Source organism: Aspergillus niger (genome assembly GCF_000002855.4).
Source record: "Aspergillus niger supercontig An02".
NCBI lineage: Eukaryota > Fungi > Ascomycota > Eurotiomycetes > Eurotiales > Aspergillaceae > Aspergillus > Aspergillus niger.
The window spans coordinates 359483-378552 of NT_166519.1; the positions used below are offsets into that span (position 1 = coordinate 359483).

General features: G+C 54.1%; 8 protein-coding genes across 8 annotated transcripts; 5 read left to right on the plus strand and 3 right to left on the minus strand.

Moving 5' to 3' along the window:
• Window positions 1–151: 151 nt before the first annotated feature.
• Window positions 152–1214, plus strand: An02g01580 (uncharacterized protein; the record flags this gene model as incomplete). Its single annotated transcript, XM_059746078.1, has 4 exons — window positions 152–319; window positions 388–689; window positions 747–921; window positions 975–1214. 4 exons carry the CDS (start codon window positions 152–154, stop codon window positions 1212–1214), a joined length of 885 nt encoding a protein of 294 aa, XP_059606014.1.
• Window positions 1215–1970: 756 nt separating this feature from the next.
• Window positions 1971–4515, minus strand: An02g01590 (uncharacterized protein; the record flags this gene model as incomplete). Its single annotated transcript, XM_001399262.3, has 3 exons — window positions 1971–3800; window positions 3863–4332; window positions 4404–4515. The coding sequence occupies 3 exons, from the start codon at window positions 4513–4515 to the stop codon at window positions 1971–1973; spliced, it is 2412 nt and encodes an 803-aa protein (XP_001399299.1).
• A 385-nt stretch (window positions 4516–4900) lies between these two features.
• On the plus strand, window positions 4901–6565 carry An02g01600 (uncharacterized protein; the record flags this gene model as incomplete). Its single annotated transcript, XM_001399263.3, has 2 exons — window positions 4901–5533; window positions 5591–6565. 2 exons carry the CDS (start codon window positions 4901–4903, stop codon window positions 6563–6565), a joined length of 1608 nt encoding a protein of 535 aa, XP_001399300.1.
• Window positions 6566–6954: 389 nt separating this feature from the next.
• An02g01610 (uncharacterized protein) lies at window positions 6955–7919 on the minus strand (the record flags this gene model as incomplete). Its single annotated transcript, XM_001399264.3, has 3 exons — window positions 6955–7498; window positions 7585–7683; window positions 7747–7919. The coding sequence occupies 3 exons, from the start codon at window positions 7917–7919 to the stop codon at window positions 6955–6957; spliced, it is 816 nt and encodes a 271-aa protein (XP_001399301.1).
• Window positions 7920–8335: 416 nt separating this feature from the next.
• Window positions 8336–8557, plus strand: An02g01615 (hypothetical protein; the record flags this gene model as incomplete). The annotated part of the gene is made up of 1 exon (XM_059746079.1): window positions 8336–8557. One exon carries the CDS (start codon window positions 8336–8338, stop codon window positions 8555–8557), a length of 222 nt encoding a protein of 73 aa, XP_059606015.1.
• Window positions 8558–8701: 144 nt separating this feature from the next.
• Window positions 8702–11243, minus strand: An02g01620 (uncharacterized protein; the record flags this gene model as incomplete). The annotated part of the gene is made up of 5 exons (XM_001399266.3): window positions 8702–9235; window positions 9293–9562; window positions 9622–9915; window positions 9983–10794; window positions 10940–11243. 5 exons carry the CDS (start codon window positions 11241–11243, stop codon window positions 8702–8704), a joined length of 2214 nt encoding a protein of 737 aa, XP_001399303.3.
• Window positions 11244–12979: 1736 nt separating this feature from the next.
• On the plus strand, window positions 12980–16446 carry An02g01630 (uncharacterized protein; the record flags this gene model as incomplete). The annotated part of the gene is made up of 3 exons (XM_059746080.1): window positions 12980–13173; window positions 13384–13487; window positions 13595–16446. 3 exons carry the CDS (start codon window positions 12980–12982, stop codon window positions 16444–16446), a joined length of 3150 nt encoding a protein of 1049 aa, XP_059606016.1.
• A 657-nt stretch (window positions 16447–17103) lies between these two features.
• Window positions 17104–19021, plus strand: An02g01640 (uncharacterized protein; the record flags this gene model as incomplete). The annotated part of the gene is made up of 3 exons (XM_001399268.3): window positions 17104–18277; window positions 18448–18916; window positions 19003–19021. The coding sequence occupies 3 exons, from the start codon at window positions 17104–17106 to the stop codon at window positions 19019–19021; spliced, it is 1662 nt and encodes a 553-aa protein (XP_001399305.3).
• Between the last annotated feature and the right edge of the window lie 49 nt (window positions 19022–19070).

Sequence of the window (19070 nt, forward strand, 5' to 3'; positions counted from 1 at the left end):
TCATCCCCACTTCTCTTTGCCCGCAACCTGACCTCTAGCATCACTCTCCTCTTCACCTGCTCGGGCCGACAATCTCTTCACAAAATGGCCCAAGATCCCAGAGTTCTGCTCCAACGAGTAATCCCCCCGAACCCCGCTGTCCATCATCGCTATGCTTGGAATTCGACGATCGCTAACCCCTATGACGTACATTAGGCCGACAAAGCGCTTAGCAGCGCATCTGGTGGCTTCAGCTTCTTCGGTGGAAGGACAGAGAAGTACGAGAATGCGGCTGATCTCTACACACAAGCTGCGAACGCCTTCCGAGTGCAGAAGCAGAGTAAGCCAATGATCTCCCCCCTGTCTCGGATCAACGAGCTCTAACTCGTTGCCAAACACACAGACAAGGAAGCTGGTCTTGCCTTCGAAAAGGCTGCCTCCATTCAGACCCAGAACCTTAACGAGCCCGACGATGCAGCAAACACCCTGACTGAAGCGTTCAAGGTCTACCGCAAATCCGACCCCGAGGACGCCGCTCGCGTGCTCTCCAGTGCCATCCAACACTACGTGCTAAAGGGTAACCTCCGTCGCGCGGCCACGCAACAGCAACATCTGGCCGAGGTCTATGAGGTGGAACTGGGAGATACGAAGAAGGCGCTGGAAGCCTACGAGAAAGCGGCGGAGTGGTTCGACGGTGACAATGCTGAAGCGTACGTCTATCCTCGGCGTTTTCATATACAAATCTAACTTGATGTGTTGTTCTCCAGACTTGCCAACAAGCACTACCTTAAGGCAGCGGACCTGGCCGCTCTCGAAGGCGACTACTACAAGGCTATTGAGCACTACGAGCGGATCGGCCGCTCATCAATCAATAACAACCTGATGAAATGGTCCGTTAAGGACTACTTCCTCAAGGCTGGCATCTGCCACTTGGCGACGAATGTACGGCTGTCCTCATCTGCCCAAACCATTTACACAGTACTGATTCCACACAGGACCTGGTGGCCGCCAACCGCGCCCTCGAAAACTACCGCGACATCGACACCACCTTCGCCTCGACAAGAGAGCACCAGCTCCTCGTCGACCTGATCCAGACCATCGAAGCCGGCGACCAGGAAGCATTCGCCGACAAGCTGTTCCAATTCGACCAGCTCAGCAAGTTGGACAAGTGGAAGACAACTCTTCTGTTGCGGATCAAGAACAGTATCGAGGAGCAGGGCGAGGATTTCTCTTAGACTTATTCTTTTCTATTCTATTCCCAGCAACAATATCATCGTTTTTCTGGTTCACTTCGATATGTTCATCCATTCGCTTGTTGTTGGTGGATTAGTTAACTAGGCAGACGTTATATGTTCCCTACCCTTACCCCGTTGGCTGGTCCCATGGTAGATGGATGCTGTGCCATCGTATAATTGCTTGAGGTCTGTCTTTCGTGCAAATATACATGGTGCCCTTGCCTGTCCTTTTCCTGTTCCGTCTTGTTTTGCTTATTAAACCGCCCTACCATATTTCATTGTTCACATTCAGGTTACACACATAGATGCGTGGCCTGCCTTATTGACAGATATCGATATTCGTGAATGAACAAAATTGCCACCTCGACACTATCTATTAATACCGTAGATTACCCTTCTATTATACTGAATAGTGTGCTTCAGTTAATTCCAGGAATAAACTAAATAGACGAGACAAGTTGCACCACTCGGGTCAAATCAAACTAAATACTAAAATTCACGCCAACTGTATTTATCTATCTATCGAACCACATCAACAAATGATATTCATAATCAGTAACAGTTCATCAATTCATGCCGAAGCGAACTTTTGTGGTATCATGAGTAAGTAGGTGAAGTATGTAATGTATGTAAGTAAGTAATATCTCTATATCGTTCCTGCATGTCATGCCATGCCATATCATGTGCCCTAAACCCAAAAAGGCTTCCCAAAGCAAGCGAACAAACAACGACACAACACGATCTCCAACATCATTTTTAATAGACCACATCCTCCAGAGCACGAGCCTTGCGAGGGAAGACGCGCTTGTACAGACTGATACCGATAGAGTCCTGGGGGTTGATCTTGGCGTCGAAGGTAGCCTTGAAATAACCGTGCGTACCGAGGGATTCCTTGATATAACCGCTGCGGCCGCGTCTGGTCCAGAGCTGGAGGGCCTTGAACCACTGGATGTCCTCGGCGTTGAAGAACATGTAACGGACGGTGACGACGCGCTTGTGGATCTTGTATGGGTGACCGGTGAGGATGGCGCGCTTGGCAACGACGCGGGACTGGTCGGGGGCCACGATGGTGCCGTTTCCGATGAGTTCGAGGTTGTCGAAGTTGTTGAGGGAGTCGTCCTCGGCGGAGTCCATAATCTCGGGGTCCTGGTTGGACTTGTTCTTGAAGACGAGGACAGGCACGGCGCCCCAGGTCAAAGGACCAATCCAGGAGGCGACGGCGCTGCGGCCTGGGTGGAGGAAGCGGTCGAACTTGTGCACGTTGTTGGGGGTGTTGTCGCCGGCGGAGAAGATGGGGTTGACGACCAGACGGCGAGGACCGCACTGGACGACGAGCTGCTCCTTCGACTTCAGGGGCTCCTCGACGCTGGAGTTCAAGTGCATGTTGATGTTGACAACGGTGTGCTTGTGCTCATGACGGAGTAGAGAGAAGAGAGATGTGGGCTGAGGCCGGCTGCGGAGGGTTGCTGGCACGGCCTTGAGGTGCACATCAACGCGCACACCAGGGGTGACACCTCCGACGAGAGCCTCGCGGAGGAACTTGTTCCTGGATCCCTTGTAGTCCGCGAATTGGAGCAGGCGGCGCCAGTCTTCCGGCTCGTAGGCACGGTCTTCTGACGTCTCCCAGGGGCTGGTCTTGAAGCTCTTCAGACCTCTGAAGCGGGCCAGACGCTCCCGAGCGAGAACGTTCGGGTGAAGCTCGATTTCGTCAGGGAACTCCAGATCTTCATTGGCTTCCTTTCTGCGGCTCGCACGGTATTCCTCCAAGTCTTTGGCCTCGTCTTCTGGTGACGGGTCGACGAACATCTCTGACTGGGGATACTCCGATGGGCCAGCCTCCGTCATGGCATCCCTGTTATCGGGGAAGACACCGTCTTCGGGCGCTCCCGCGGTGTCCATCTCCATCTCTTCAACATCCTCCTCGTCTTCAAGGTCAGAGCCGGAGTCGGACACATCGTCCAAGAACCAAGCGGATTGGTACTCCGAGGTACCCTTTGGTAGCCTCTTGGGCTTCGGAGGGATGTGAGATTCGTCATCGGAGAAGTAGTGGTGGTCGTCCAGGAGGACACCCTTGCGCTCTTCCTCAACAGGGAAGTCGTCGTCCTCCATCTCAATCTCCTCTGGTGCCACAGTGGCCAAATCATCGCAATCTGCAGAGGGTCCATCCAACAGCTGCGGAGCCTCGGTCTCATCGACATTCATAGCATCATCACGCTTCCCGCGGGCGGCAGCAAGTGGTGCTGCTGTGATCGAACCAATCTGGAAGTCACCCCATCCAGGGATGTGAACCAGACGGTCCGCCTTCAGGCCTTTACCGCGGACAACACCAGTAACGACAACATCGTCGACCTCCTCGGCATTGGTCTCCGGCCACTCAACGTTTTCGATGAACATCCAGCTGCGCTCGTCACGCCAGCGGATACCCTTGGGTGTAGCTGTGCAGAGGGAACGGATGGCGTTGGAGCACTCCTGGCGAGAGTCCACGGAGAGGACCTTTTCAACGGACGGGAAAAAGTGGTTCGCAAAAGACTTGAGAGAAGCTGCCACCTGCGGGCGCTTCTTGGCCGGGTTGATTTGGTCAAGACCCTACGCAAGTTCCAGTCAGTAAGAAAAGGTTTCAACCCCATGTACAGGAAACCTGAACCTACCTGAACCATGGCAATAACGTTCGAGATACCCTGACCCTCAATGGACCGCAGCAACAGCTCTCCTTGTTCCTCCACTTCGACCTGGGCGGAGAGGGCCAGGACCACAAAATCGGCCATCCGGCACACATCCAAAGCGTTCATCAAGTCATATTTCGCCGGAATGTACTGCAGGCTCTGGCGGAAGCGATCGACACGAACCCGGGTGGCAGAGTCTGGGGAAATCTCCGCGGAAACATCGACACTCTCGTTCAAGGCCCGGATGATGGCAGCCACATCGATATCAACGGAAAGCGGCACAACGGCCACATGGCGGGGGGCACCGTTCTGACCTGAGAAAATGCTGACAGACTGAGCCTTCTCCTGATGCTTCAATTGCTGCTTCTGGCGAGCCTGGTTCCGGCGATCGAGTTTGGATTTGAGCTGCTGGTGAGGGGTCTTGCGGGTGCCCCGCTCTTGTCTTTCAACCTTGCCTGCATGTATGTCAGTTTATGATGCTATTTCAAGATAACAGACACAGTGTAATATTCTCTGGTGCACATACCCTTGGCCTTATCCTTCAGCGCACTCTTGGAGGCATGGCGAGACTTGTATGGTTTATTGGCGGATTTGGTTGTGGATCGGTGGTGATGCTGCACCGTCTGGGTGGGCGCCATGTTGGCACCACTGGACCCTTTGAATCGGTACGGAAGAGAGGCCAGCGTGAATATATAGAAGAGCCGGAATAAGGCAAATCACCTAAATACCAGAGATCACAAATAGTAAAAAAGTGGCCTCTAGAGGGATCTGGACCTGATACTCCGGCGGCGGTTGGAGAGGAAAAAATTAGGCGGTGGAGGAACAAGCGAGGAAAGCAAAGCCGCTCGGCACGGATTTTCATCTTTTGACCCGCAGAAAAAGCTGCCGATGAGCCTCCGTCTGCTGCTTTAACTTTTATTGACTGTACGACATTTGTATTGTTTCTCGACTTGATCCAAGTCGCTTATTGGACTTATTTCTATCCCCCTCTCATCTTACTCAACTCCTCGACAGCCCACGCCCATGGCGGGACCAGCAACGACGGCCGTTGCGCCGGCCGACAACAAGCGCAAGGAAAGCAAAAGAATGATGGAAGCGCAAAAGACCTACGGCCGGGGTAAATCCATCCACACCCACAGCGTTCGCGACAAGAAACTGCGCAGCAACCTCAAAGCCGTGGAAGACAAGTACAAGGAAGCAGCCCTGAAGGCCAAGGATGCGGAAATCCTGCTCGAGCACGATGCCGGATTCCTCGAGCCGGAGGCAGAGCTGGAACGGACGTACAAAGTTCGACAGGATGAGATTCGCGAGAGCGTCGGTATCGAAACGGCCAAGAAGGGATTTGAGCTCAAGTTGACGGACATGGGACCCTACCGCATGGACTACACAAGGAACGGTCGCGAATTGCTGTTGGCCGGGCGCAAAGGGCATGTGGCAACGATGGACTGGCGGAATGGAAAGCTGGGATGCGAGTTGCAGTTGAACGAGACTGTGCGCGATGCTCGGTGGCTGCACAATAATCAGTTCTTTGCCGTGGCGCAGAAGAGATCCGTCTATATCTACGACCACGCCGGTGTGGAACTGCACTGTCTCAACAAGCATCTCGAGCCTCTTTTCCTTGAATTCCTGCCCTACCACTTCCTCCTTGCGAGCGCTGTGAGTGCACCTGCCCCCCAATTTACAACTACAGAGTCCTAACTAATCATTCACTAGCAAATGAGCGGCTACCTCAAATACACCGACACCTCGACGGGCCAAATGGTCGCCGAACTGCCTACCCGCCTCGGTGCACCCACCTCCCTCGCCCAGAACCCATGGAACGCCATCCTACACGTCGGCCACCAAAACGGTACCGTGACTCTCTGGTCTCCCAACTCTCAAACCGCGCTCGTGAAGGCCCTTGTCCACCGCGGCCCCGTCCGCTCGATGGCCATCGATCGCCAAGGCCGATACATGGTATCGACCGGCCAAGACCAAAAGATGAACGTTTGGGACATCCGCATGTTCCGCGAAGTACACAGCTACTCATGCTACCAACCCGGCGCATCCGTGTCCATCAGCGACCGGAACCTAACAGCCGTAGGCTGGGGCACGCAAGTCAGCGTATGGCGGGGTCTCTTCGACGCCGCCGCCGCAGACCAAGGCAAGGTACAGAGTCCCTACATGGCCTGGGGCGGTGACGGCCAACGCATCGAAAACATGCGCTGGTGCCCCTTCGAAGATGTTCTCGGCGTGGGCCACGACCAAGGCTTCGCCAGCATCATCGTCCCCGGCGCGGGTGAACCCAACTTCGACGCCCTGGAGGCCAACCCGTACGAGAACACCAAGCAGCGCCAGGAAGCCGAAGTACGCGGACTCCTGAACAAGCTGCAACCGGAGATGATCTCGCTGGACCCCAACTTTGTCGGAAAGCTCAACACCATCAGCGACAAGAAGAACCGCGAGGAGCGCGATCTCGATCGCAGACCCGAAGACCCTATGGAGAAGCTCAAGAACCGTGGTCGGGGTCGCAACAGTGCACTGCGCAAGTATCTGCGCAAGAAGGGTCGGCGCAATGTCATCGACGACAAGCGCGTCAAGGCCGAGATGTTGCGCAAGGAGCATGCTGCTCGGCACAAGGAGAAGTTGCGCTCCGAGAGGGAGAATCTGGGTCCCGCGCTGGCGAGGTTCGCCAAGAAGGAGATTTGATTTTAGGGATCTTCTTCTTCTTCTTCTTTCGTCTCTGTCGGGGATGACTGCACTTGTGTTTAGTATTCTTCTTGTCGTTCTGCCGCGGCTGCTGGAGGACGACTTTCAGATACCCTGCTTTAACTATCTAACCATCGCGTGAGAGGATTTCTCTGGTTCCTTCTCTCTCTCCCTATTTGTTGTCGTCTGTGTCACGATCCTTCTTTCGAGCAACTGGTGTCGTCTGTTTGTCTGCATTATAAGGGCGTTTGTTGGGGTGAGATACAAAACCGGACTTGTTGGGACTGTATATCAATCAAAAGTTTCATGATAGAGAATTACCACCACCACAATAGAAACAAACAGAAATGAATAAATGATTTTTTTTTATATATGGAAACTAATTTAAATCACGCATCATCCACACTCCCGGACCCCCTCTTCGCACCAGCCTTCCACCTCGCCAGGCTATGCTCATAAGCACCGCTCGCCTTCCAAGCACTCAAAATAAGATTGACAATATCCTGCACTCTCGTACCACTCTTCACGACCGCAAAGACCGTCGGTCCACCCTCGCGCATCTTCGCCGCATCCCTCTCCATGACCGCCAAATCAGCACCCACTGCCTCAGCAAGGTCGATCTTGTTCACGACCAGCAGATCCGAGCCCGTGATACCGGGTCCACCCTTGCGGGGCACCTTATCACCACCAGCGACATCAATCACGTAGATGATGAAATCAGCCAGCTCGCGACTGTAGTTGGCAGCGAGGTTGTCGCCGCCGGATTCGATGAGAAGGAGGTCGGTTTGGAATTGTCTGTGCAGGGTTTGCAGGGCTAGGAGGTTGGCGCTGATGTCTTCGCGGACGGCGGCGTGAGGGCAACCTCCGGTTTCGATGGCGCGGATGCGGGACGGGGAAAGGGCTTTGTGGCGGGTGAGGAATTCGGCGTCTTCTCTGTTTTTTTGATGAAAAAAGTATTGGGTTAGCTGATTACTTTTGGTATGGGGGAAAAGCGGTGGAGGGGGGGAGGGGTTGTATACCTGGTGAAGATGTCGTTGGTGACGGCGGCGATGTTGTACTCGTCGCGGAGGGCCTGGCAGAGGGCCAGCATGAGGGCAGTTTTGCCCGATCCGACGGGTCTACATGGGTGAGTTAGATGGAAGGCGAGGATAATAAGTAATAGTATGATTGCTGTGACTTACCCTCCAATGCCAATGGTAAAGGCACGGTCCTTCCAGTCACGCTCCTCCGAGAGAGGCATCTCACGGTTTATGTATGAACCGGGACCGTCGAGGATCTCATGGGAGTGGCCGTGACCACCGAAGTCATCGTGGGAATGGCTGACATCGTTGTCGTGGGAGTGAGAGTGAGACATGGTGGGAGGGTCCGATCTGAGGAATAGTAGTGAAGAAAGAAAGAAAAGAACGAAGAGAAAGTGGAGGGAGGAGATAGAAAGAAAGTATCTAGTGGATGGAGGGGTCAACTCGTCAACTCACGTTGGGAGGGGAGCCCCAGGCCGGAGACTGCCGATGCCGATGCCAGGCGCAGTCACTAGTGGAGAGTCCCCGCCAAACTAGTCGGATGTGATGTTCGGTACCATGAATTCATTCATAAAAAAGTAGTAGTAGGAAATGCATTGCTCTTCCACACGTACAGTAGTAACAATAGTAACGGCAGCAACTATCAACACAGAATTATTTCCAGGGAGGTTAGAACCGGACGCCGGAGCACTTCAATCGCCCATGATAAAAACGTGGATATCAAAAATCCTGCAACGCTCAACTTCAGGATATGTGTCAACCGCACCTCAATCCCCAGGCGGCAAAGCACATGCAGATAGGGACATCAGTCAAGAAATACGGCAAAATCAGTAAGCCCAACGCAAATCCACATAACACGCATCTCCATCTTTCGCATGAGACATCAAAGGGGAACGAAATCGGCAGCTATGTTCAACATATAACAGGAATCCCGCAGATGGTTCGGAACGCAGAAGTAGAGCCTCGCACATAGGTATCCTAAAGGTACGCCATATCCCCGCCGAGTGAGACTGAAAGAGAAAAGAGTTCAGAAGTAGAAAAAGAGAAGACACAAGCACACCTAGACCAGCGGCAAGCATGCTACCGGCAATATTACTGGCTGGTCGAGATAAACAACTTAACCACCGCCCTTCTGCTTTTTAGCCCCTACTCGAGGACTGGCCTTGACTTTGGGGGCAGCTTGGCCGGCTGTCCCGTTAACCTCGGGACCCCCACCGGTCTCATCGTTCTCCATCTTCACGGTGCTGGCCCGACGGCGCTTGTTGCCCACATTAGGACTTGCGCTCGCACTGGTCCCCTGCGCCATATTGCCTTGTACTTGACCCTGGGGAACCATTCCCGGGGGCCCCGCGAGGTGGCTCTGGGCGGGACTGGGATGCGCGGAGCCGGTCAAATGGGGCGAGCCCTGAGCGCCCGGCAGACCGAGATGAGTCATGGCGGGAGATGCAAATTGGTTAGGCATGCTCATACTGGGAGCCCGTGGCTGGCCTTGCTGTAGGGCCGGGTTCATGGGACCTTGCACATAAGCGGCATTGGGAGCCGGCGCCTGCATCGTGTTCACCAGAGTCCGCAGGGCTTCGGAGGGTGTTAAGTGGGGATTCTGCTGGGAGAATTGGAATAGGACCTGCATGTGAGAAATGGTTTCCGCAACCTACAGCACAAGAACGTCAGAAGAGTACTTTTATGCCAACCACGTGGAAGGGCTCACCTCAAGGAAACTCATCACAGCCGTGGGGACGCCATTCGGAGTGACCATGGATTCGGGCAAGGTAAACGCAGGCTGTTGTGCTTGTTTGGCCTGGGCGCGTTTGCCCATATTCTTGGACACCTTGGGACTTTGTTTTTGTTGGTCGGACAGCTCCAGAGCCTGTAGCTGACTCCTAGGCAGGTATTCGTTGTGATCCAGCACCGCTATATCGAGCATTTCAATCTTGTTGTTCATATCGAAATGAGCCGTCATGTTGGCGCGCGCAAAGAGCTAGTCCACGTTAATATGACAACGTACATTTCGGGGGTGCAAGGGCCGAGCATGCATACCTGACTTCCATTCGCGAACCAATAGATAAAAGCAGTCTTCGCACTCTCCACTATGTGGCCTCCGTTCGGCGAATCCCTTTCCCGCGCTCCATCAACCAGCATTTGGATATGTTTGATCCCACTCGTACACTGGGTCAAGTAATAGCGCGCCAAAGCAGGGGTAGCGATTTCGAACTGCTTGGAGGAATTTGCTTGTGGGTTGCAGACGGTATGTCTGAGCACACCGCCTGGCGAATAGAATCTAAGCACGAAGCCATGCCATTGATTGAAATCAGTGCTCGCGTTCTCAGTACCCTGCTAGCAGTTAGTACTCGGCCAGGTGGACACAGTGAGCCAAAAGAAAGAAGTGAAATTGACATACAGAGATGTAGCTAAGACTTTCGGCAAAAGAGTTGAGCTGCAGAATTGCAGCGCCTTTCATGTTCATCCGTTGCTGTTGCTGCTGCATCATCATGGCGGCGGGGTTTTGCTGCTGTTGCGCCTTGATCTGGGCCTCCTGGGCAGTCATCGGTTGCTGTTGTTGACCCTGCTGTGGACCCTGCTGGTTAGGTTGAGGTTGAGGCTGGGCTTGGGCAGCTTGGGGCGCTTGTGGTTGCTGGCCCGGTTGCTGGGCCTGCGGCAGCTGTTGCGGAGGCGGATTGGGAGTAGGTTGCGGCTGAGGAGCGGCCGGCTGCTGTTGCGGTGGTTGTGAAGTAGGTACCGGCGGGGGATTGGGTTGAGGGGTGGCACTCCCCTGGTGTGGCGGCGGTCCCGGCTGAGGTTGAGGAGTGACACTCTGAGCATCGTGTACGTTCTGGGGTTGTGCCGCTGCACGTTGCTGAGGCGTCTGCTGGCCGGGTTGCCCTGCTGCAGCCGCCTGTTGGACCTGAGCCTGGTGCGCTTGTTGCTGGGCCTGCTGCATAGCGAAGAATTGTTGTTGCTGCTGAAGATTTTGCGGCTGCCCATGGGGCATTTGTTGGAGTTGCATTTGCAGATTAACCGGACGCATGGCAGGATTCGCTTGCATGGCCGCGATCTGAGCTGCATTAAGGGCAGGTGTCCCATTCGGTAGCTGCACTGGTAACCCGCCGTGCTGCTGCTGTTGTTGTTGTTGATGTTGATGTTGGAGCATCATCCGCTGCCTGAGATATTGCTGTTGCTGGTGCTGCTGCAGGAGTTGAGGGTTGTTGGCAACTAAGTGATAGTGATGAAAAAATTAGCACGCTACTACATAAGAAAAGAAACGACACAAACGGGAAAAAGCAACGAGAATATTAACCCGTGCAGGGCAACGGCGGAAAGGGGGCAGTCCTGGAAAGAAAAACTCGAGAAAACGTACATTGTTGTGCAAAATGCGGCTGCTGGAACATGTGCGCTTGAGCAGGGCCAAGATGCGAGAGGGCATGAGCCTGTACAGCACCCCCCGGACCAGTTGTGCCAGCGCCCGGAGGCATCCCACCCATCACCGGTCCGCCTTGACTGACCTGAGGACCTCCTGGTGCCGACACTCCGGGATGCACCTGCTGGACCATGCCAGCACCGGGATGAGCATTGGGATGTTGACCGGGAGCCATTGGATGACCTGGAGGCAAGCCAGGATGCTGTGGAATGCCTTGATGGGCAGGAAACGGTTGCGCCATCATCATGTCGTGGTTACGAAGTCGCCGATAACGGGACTCCTCAAAGTCGGTGAAGGACGGGAAGGAGGGGGGAAAGAATAGAGAGCACGACTATATAGCACAAGGAAGGCAAATTGGGAGGTCTAAAAAGAGAGACGTCGAGCGAGAAAGGCAAGAGACGGTCGTGTCGACTATCCGGCACGCAGAGGGCGGGCGTCGGACTCGAGGAGCGCGCTTGACGTGGAGGCACAACAGGCCGCTTTTAGTGTCGGAGCGGAGGCCAAGACGCAGCTGACGGGGCGATTGAGCCTGCGTCGGTATCACCCAGGACCACACGAGATCTGGAGCATGGATCGGACCGGCCTAATCACCTGTGCCCACCAGATCGGGAGGGAGGAGAGGTTCCTACACCTCCAATGTTAGGGGGAGGGAGCGATAGAAGGAGGCTGGGGGTGGATGATCGGAGAATGGGAGGTGGTGGTGGGTGGTTGTGGTGGTAAGAGATAGCAGGAGGAAATGATGGGATGCTGGGCAGTGAAAGTAGGTAGACTAGTAAAGTTGGTAGTGATGGGATTAGGGAGGCCGGGAGGTGTGGAGGGGCTAGGGGCCAACGAAAAGCGAGACGGGCACCTGTCGCGATCGCCAGTTCAATCGGTCGATAACGAACGGGGCGTGCTGGACCGAACCTCGCGGGAAGAGAGATTAAAGTGGTACCCAAAGACACTCACCACGCGCAACAGAACTAGCAGCCCAGTAGCGGGAAGAGGGGGAAAGGAGGAAAATCTGGAGGAGGCGGGAGAGGAATGATGGGGGAGAAGAGAGAGAGAGAGAGAAGGAAAAAAGAGTGAGGTAGAGAGAGAGAGAGAGAGAGAGATGGGGAGGGAGGAACAGGAACCGTACGGGAAGCAGAAGATAGGCAGGGAAAGGGACAAGCCAGCGAAAGAGAGTTACAGCCGGACAACACTCAGAAAGAGAGCGAGCGAGAGAGAGAGAGAGGCCCATGGCGAGATCTTCTTCCTTCCTCCGGCCTGCTGAGGCTTTTCTTTTCCCGCTCGTGATTCGTCCATCCTTCACGATGGCCACCCACCGCGACTTGCTCGCTATGCCTCTTTCGGGTAAGCCGGCATCACGTGGAAGCCGGAATAATATTCTTGCGCGTGGGCAGCCTTTATTATTTTCGGTCGCGATTTGGTTTTTCTTCTTCCTCTTCTTCAGCATTCGCCTCCTCATGGCTCAAAAACACTCTTGCCAGGCTGCTTTTCTGACTTTTCTCAGATTTGCAATTTGATCCTGTGCACCTACAATGTTCATGGTTCTCATTTGGATACGCCACGCGTCAATCCTATGCCCAGTAGTAGCTTTTCGCAGTATAAATGCATACTGAGACTGATACATCAGACCACTACACTAACACATCAGGTTGTGCTGCAACACTTCCAGTTGTCACAAGGTTAGTCTCAATTCCTCATTTTCTTTCCCGCAATTGTTTCTTCCCCTCATCCCCATTTCGAAGATGACAAAACCTTCTTTTCTTCTTTATCCTCTGAATCGTCCATGAGGAGATAGTTCGGACCTTCCTTTCCCGGTTGGTCTGCTACTTGCCAGTATACTTTGTCTGAGAAAATTACCATTATTGCATTTCTGTGCCTCGCTGTCATTCATCCTATATTATGGGAGTATTGGCTGACATTCATCAAGGTTTTCAATCTAGGACTATTAATTTATTTTCTCTCTGACGTCGATTGTGTTGTCAAACCAGCATGAGTGGTGGGGTACAGGAATCCGGTTGCATCAGGCTTTGCTTCGGTGTCGATCATCTGCTCTGGCTGGCGCCATTCCGTGCAGATTCACAGTTAGAACAAACTGGAAATAACAAACCCATTCAATTCTGGATCATTCCACTCTTATTTTTCTTGTTCACCGTAGATTGGGTATTCGTTGAATTATACTTTCCGTAAGCCGCAGTAGTTCTTATGAGAGGAAAAGGTGCAGCTGAGCGAAACAGCCTCGCCCTGGATGATGCATCATGTCGAGTTGACACCTACGGTGTTGGCCTTTCCTGGTGGTTAGATCACTGCAATCAAGCTTAAATCCTCTCTGCCTGATCCACTGGGTTTCTGCACTTGCAGCAGCCACCAGTCTTTCTGGTCACGTGATACTACAGTTCGGCGCTGACAAAGGAGAGCCGACCCGCAAGGAACAGTCCAGAAAGGCAAGATGAAAGTCTTGCTGGCCTCAATCCAACTTGCACCCACGCTGATGCAGACGGTTTGTTCCCTGCAGCGTGAGCAGTAACTCGATTGTCCAATTCCGGTGGCATTACTGGCCCCGGATGTATTCGTCAATGTACCAAGGCAGGTTCCTTCGGTCTGTAGCACGACCCTGCCGCTTCATCGCGCATCGCCGCTATCCCGCCGCCGTTGTCTCGCATTCGCGTCGGTTCCATCTTTCGCGACCATGGCTGTCGTCCGCTCCTTCAGATCCTCATAATGCTCGTGATTCGACAACAGGGAACGTCCCCGGTGATTTTCCTGTTCACAGTGCAGAACCCACCCTAGCTAGCCGTGATGCTTCTGTTGCATCACCTTCCACAGACCGATTGGACAAGAAAGACGCGAGTCCCTACGGTTCGGCGGTCCGCAGAGCTTTGCGGAACAGACGACCGGCGAAGGAGTGGACTGCTCCAGTCGCCACTGTTCCCGACTGGTTCTACGAGCGAAACACGGTGGTCAATGATGGAAAGGGGGACGGTGACGTCAAATTACTACAGCATGTGAAGATACGGCCGACGGAGGTTGAACCGGAGAAGGAGGAGGCCACACAACAGCTAGGACGGGGCGGTAGTGGCGAAGAGCCGCCTGCGCCTGAGGGATCTGATACTCCGGAGGATCGGTATGCTTTGACGGAAGCGCTGTGGGAAGAGCTGTGCGCCTCTGCCCGAGCCGGGTTGCGGCTACCGCCAGCCAAGTACGCCCAAGAGCCCTCCGCACGCAAGTCGCACCTTGTCCTTCAGTACCCGGGCACCGATGGTATCCTTTTCTTAGATGCGGTGGTGAAGAGGCTGGCGCAAGAGTTGGGGGCGGATTTGGTTACACTCAACGCGCAGGACATTGCCCAGCTATGCAGCGAACAAGATTTGGCGGACATCGGCACAACGTCGCCCATCAGATCGCTTGGCTACGAGGTATACCGGCCGTCCCTCTCTGATACCTGGCAAGACGACGGCATGGGTGATGGGGATGCTGAGGACGACGTCATTGACACACCACGCAGTCTCCGGTCGGGTCTGCGTCCTAAATTTATAACTATTGAGAGCACTCGAGACTCGGGAGATATCGCGCTTCCCAACCTAATGGGCCTGAAGTCGTTGGTGGCCTCGTTCAATGCGCCGGCGGACCAGATAGGTGGCTCTTCATCACAAAGTGCTGTTAGTCGCGCAGAGGATAGGCGACTTCGACTTGTTCGGGAGCTTCTTTCCTCGCCTAGCAAGCCGTCGAAGCAGGTCTCGCCAGCAGCGACAGGAGGTGAAGACCCTGCTGCCCATGAAGTGATGGAAGGCCGCAGTCCCTCCCTGGAGCGAGACGTCATCGTGCAAGTCCAGGATTATGGAGACATCCAGACCACCCGCGAGGGCGCCAAGTTCATCACTTTGTTACAAAAGGCTATAGAGGAGAAGAGAAAGGCAGGTTCCCGGGTCCTCTTCATTGGTACATCGGCACAAGAAGCTGCACCCGATTCGGACGCGGCCAAGCTCATGCAAAATGCCTTTGACGATCAATTCTCCCAGATGCTGGTCATCACGCCCGCCATGAAGTCGGAGGTGGCAGAGCGCGTATTTGCAGAAGACCGCAGGACGCGGACTCTTGATATCAACATTCGCCACGTCCAAGATCTGCTCCGAACGCGACTCGCCGATAGCCCTTCGGCGCTCAAGGACGACATTTACCGTAATCGCGCCTGGCCTTTGGATGCGTCCCTCGTGAAGGAAAGTGGCCTTGATGAGCGGTACTGGCCATACAGCCAGGTTCACTGGGCTACGACTCTGGCACTTGGTTCTCTGGGAGCAGATGAAGCCTTCGGGTATGATCACATTAGACGAGGACTCGAGATGATGCAGAAGACTGAGCGTGTCAAGAATGACTGGCTGCACGAGAAAACGCCTAAACCGAAGGCGGCCGAGACAGGAAATGACCGGGAGCGCTTGTTAGGCTCGTTGCGGAAAACGTGCAATACACATGAGAAGAAGCTATTGAATGGAGTCGTGGATGCCAAAAGCATTCGCACGACATTCTCTGATGTCCATGTGCCACCTGAAACTATCGATGCATTAAAGACCCTGACCTCTCTTTCCCTGATCCGACCCGAAGCGTTCACCTACGGTGTCCTGGCGACTGACAAGATCCCTGGTTTGTTGCTCTACGGGCCCCCAGGTACGGGTAAAACCCTCCTGGCGAAAGCCGTCGCCCGTGAAAGCGGTGCAACCGTCCTGGAAGTCAGCGGATCCGAAGTCTACGACATGTACGTTGGCGAGGGCGAAAAGAACGTCAAGGCCATCTTCACGCTGGCTAAGAAGCTGAGCCCCTGCGTTGTGTTCATCGACGAGGCCGATGCCATCTTCTGTTCTCGCACTGGAGCCAGCAGCCGAACGTCGCACCGGGAGCTTATCAACCAGTTCCTGCGGGAGTGGGACGGGATGAACGACATGTCGGCCTTCATCATGGTTGCTACAAACCGGCCATTTGATCTCGACGATGCGGTTCTCCGGCGTCTCCCCCGGCGACTGTTGGTGGACCTTCCGACCGAACAGGATCGCTTGGCCATCCTGAAGATCCACCTGAAGGACGAGACCCTGGACAGCTCGGTTGATCTGGCCGAGCTGGCTCGTCGCACGCCTCTGTATTCCGGTTCCGACCTCAAGAACCTTTCTGTTGCGGCCGCTTTGGCCTGTGTCCGGGAAGAGAACGACCTGGCAGCGCAGCACCAAGGCGAGGAGCCCTACCAGTATCCCGCGCGACGCACCTTGACCTGGAAGCACTTCGAGCGTGGTATGGAGGAGATCAGCGCATCGATCAGCGAGGATATGTCATCTCTCTCTGCAATCCGCAAGTTCGACGAGCAGTATGGCGACCGCAAGGGCCGACGCAAGAAGGCTCCTGGCTGGGGCTTCATGCCGGCGGGCATGGACGAGTCGGCAGCTAGCGTGGATGCGGCGCGCGTCCGGACCTGAACTGGTTCGATTGTACAGCATTAAACAATTGGGAGTCAAATAGAAATGGATTGCTTGGATGTTTTTGTTTTTCATGTCACATAGATCAACTTGATCTTCTTCGCGTTTTGTGTAGGACTGGATTGGGATGGAATTGGAATGGCACGCAAGGGCAGGAACTGGGCTTGTATACTACGAACTGATTAGCGACACGAACCACAATGTATCAATACAATACCGCAGCAGGAAGACGATCCCAGTTTAAATCGTAACAAATGGGTTAAGATTATCTATGAATATAATAGACGCCAGTCCATCAAATGTGATGATGAATTAATCGGTTGCGGCACCGGGTGAAGTTCGCGGGGAAGAAAGACTGAAAAAGGAAAAAAAAAGAGGAAGATGCAACAGTAACTTGAATGACATCGACGAGGCGGCAGCTCTCCTTGGATCAGCCAACCTTCTTTCTCTTCCTTCGCCAACTTCTCTTTCTCTGTTCCTTCCCCCGCCACCATCGTTTCAGTTTCAGTTCCTCGCTTCTATTCTTCCCTCTTGGCGGCCAACTGCTATCCCACCCTGCAGATTATCTGCAGGCTCTCTTTCCCTCCGCACGCGACAAAAAGAACCCCCGCGCCTCTCTCCTAACCTTTTGCTGCCCCTCTGGCAAATCCCCTCGCAATGGCAACCGAGGCCCGCGATGCCGCCATCCGAGATGCGAAGCGCTATGTTCGCGAGATCGTCCGGAACGACTGGGTCTTTGAACCCTCCTCCGAGCCTGGCGTGCCATCATTTTCATCTCCCCCCACTCCCGGCCAAGATGTCCTACATTGGCGTCAACGCGAATATGACAGCTCCGGCTCCGAGCTAGAACCCCAGCCGTCGCCCGCCATCAGCCCTGTTGGTGGACAACAACAGCACAATGCCTCTGAGCTTGCCAGCCCGCTCGGAACCCCGCTCAGTGACGACTCCGAGCGGAGGCGCAAACGGCGCCGCCAGATGGAGGAGGAAATGCAATGGAACAAAGGCCTCCGGACATGGGTAGAGCGTCGGGACGCGTGGTCTGGAGCTCTCTCAAGGGACGAGATTCGAGCAAGAGAAGCAAAGACCCAGCAGGCTGCTACGCCTACGACATCATCCTCGGAACTACCACAGAATGCGTCCGTGCCTGCTGCTACCACAGCAGCCACCCCTCCCCTCTCCGCTTCTTCGGCCAATTCCCAAAACGACCTCGCCCTGCGAACTGAAGCTTCCCTCAGCATCGCCGAGAACGATGGCGCGCTCCCACGGCCGCCATCTCGCGGCGAAGAACCCTCCACAGCAGCAGAACAACCACCCCCGCCTCCCCCCGCAGGGGACGACGAGAACCAAGGTGAAGAGTCTTCTTCCTCCGCAGATACCGGATTGACTCAGTCCGACTCTACGCATCAACAACCCAGTAGCGAAGACCCTTTCATTCCTGTCGTCTCGTCCCTCATCTCCAACGACAACCCCATCCGCGCCTCCATCACCCCAGCGATGTACCCATCCATTTACTCAAAAGTCGTCATCCAGGGTCTCACCCCCACTGTGCCGATCAATCTGGCAGATGTAACCAAGGCCATGGTCCAAGGATGGAAATCTGACGGCCAATGGCCCCCGAAACCTTCCTCAATCGTGCTCCAAGACACCGCGACGGTGCGGCCCAAACCTGAGGAACCCGCAGATAAGCCGCCGTCGTCGCCCGAGTCCAAGCGGCGCTCGGGTGTAGCCAGCGCCGTGCGCAAAGTCTTTCACTTTTCAGGCTTTCATCCCCATCATCCGTTCCACCGGAGAGGATCAAGCAGTCAGCAGAATGAAGGGGGTGCTGAGGGAGGTGTGAACCAATAGTTGCTAGTATAGGGAGGTGTGAACCAATAGTTGCTAGTATACTTTACCTTACTTTTTTTTTCTCCTATTCACCCTCGCCTCGCTATTATGACGATGACTTTGATGACAATGCTTTGATTTGCTGTAAATAAGCTAAGCTAAGCTAAGCTAAGCCAGACTATCACGATGACTTTGGGTTCGGGTACCGGTTTGGAGGTTCTCATGACTTATCAAATGGACGCTCGCATGCATGCATGCATCCACACGCATACATACATGCACGGGCGTGCATAATTAATTTGTCATGCATATTGGCTACTGGCACTTTCCTCTTATCTCACTACCTAGTTTCTTCTCTACCGATCCCTAACTACCTTCCTCATTACTATATGGCTGGGTTTCCTTCTCTTGCTCTTGCTTCTCATCCTCCCCTCATATCTCATACCTATAACTATCACCTATATTCCCTTTCCCCCATTACTACTCCGAGATCCATATATGCTCCTCCTACCTATTGCTTTGTTCGTGTGTTTCCTTTTTTATCACCCTCTATTTCACACTGTGATTCGGACCATGCCAGCCAGATGACAGTTTTGATGGTGTCCTTCTATAAATGCCATGAGCGGGATGATAATGGAACGGATGTGTATGTATGTTTACGCTTATGCGGTGAAATTTGGAGAATAAATTGCATGCTGCATTCTCGCTTGCTAAGCTGTTTGATGGGTTCAGCTCGGTTGAAAATGATTGAGTATGCTAGTAGCTGTTGGTAGTAAGAATCGATGGGTTGGAATGGTAAT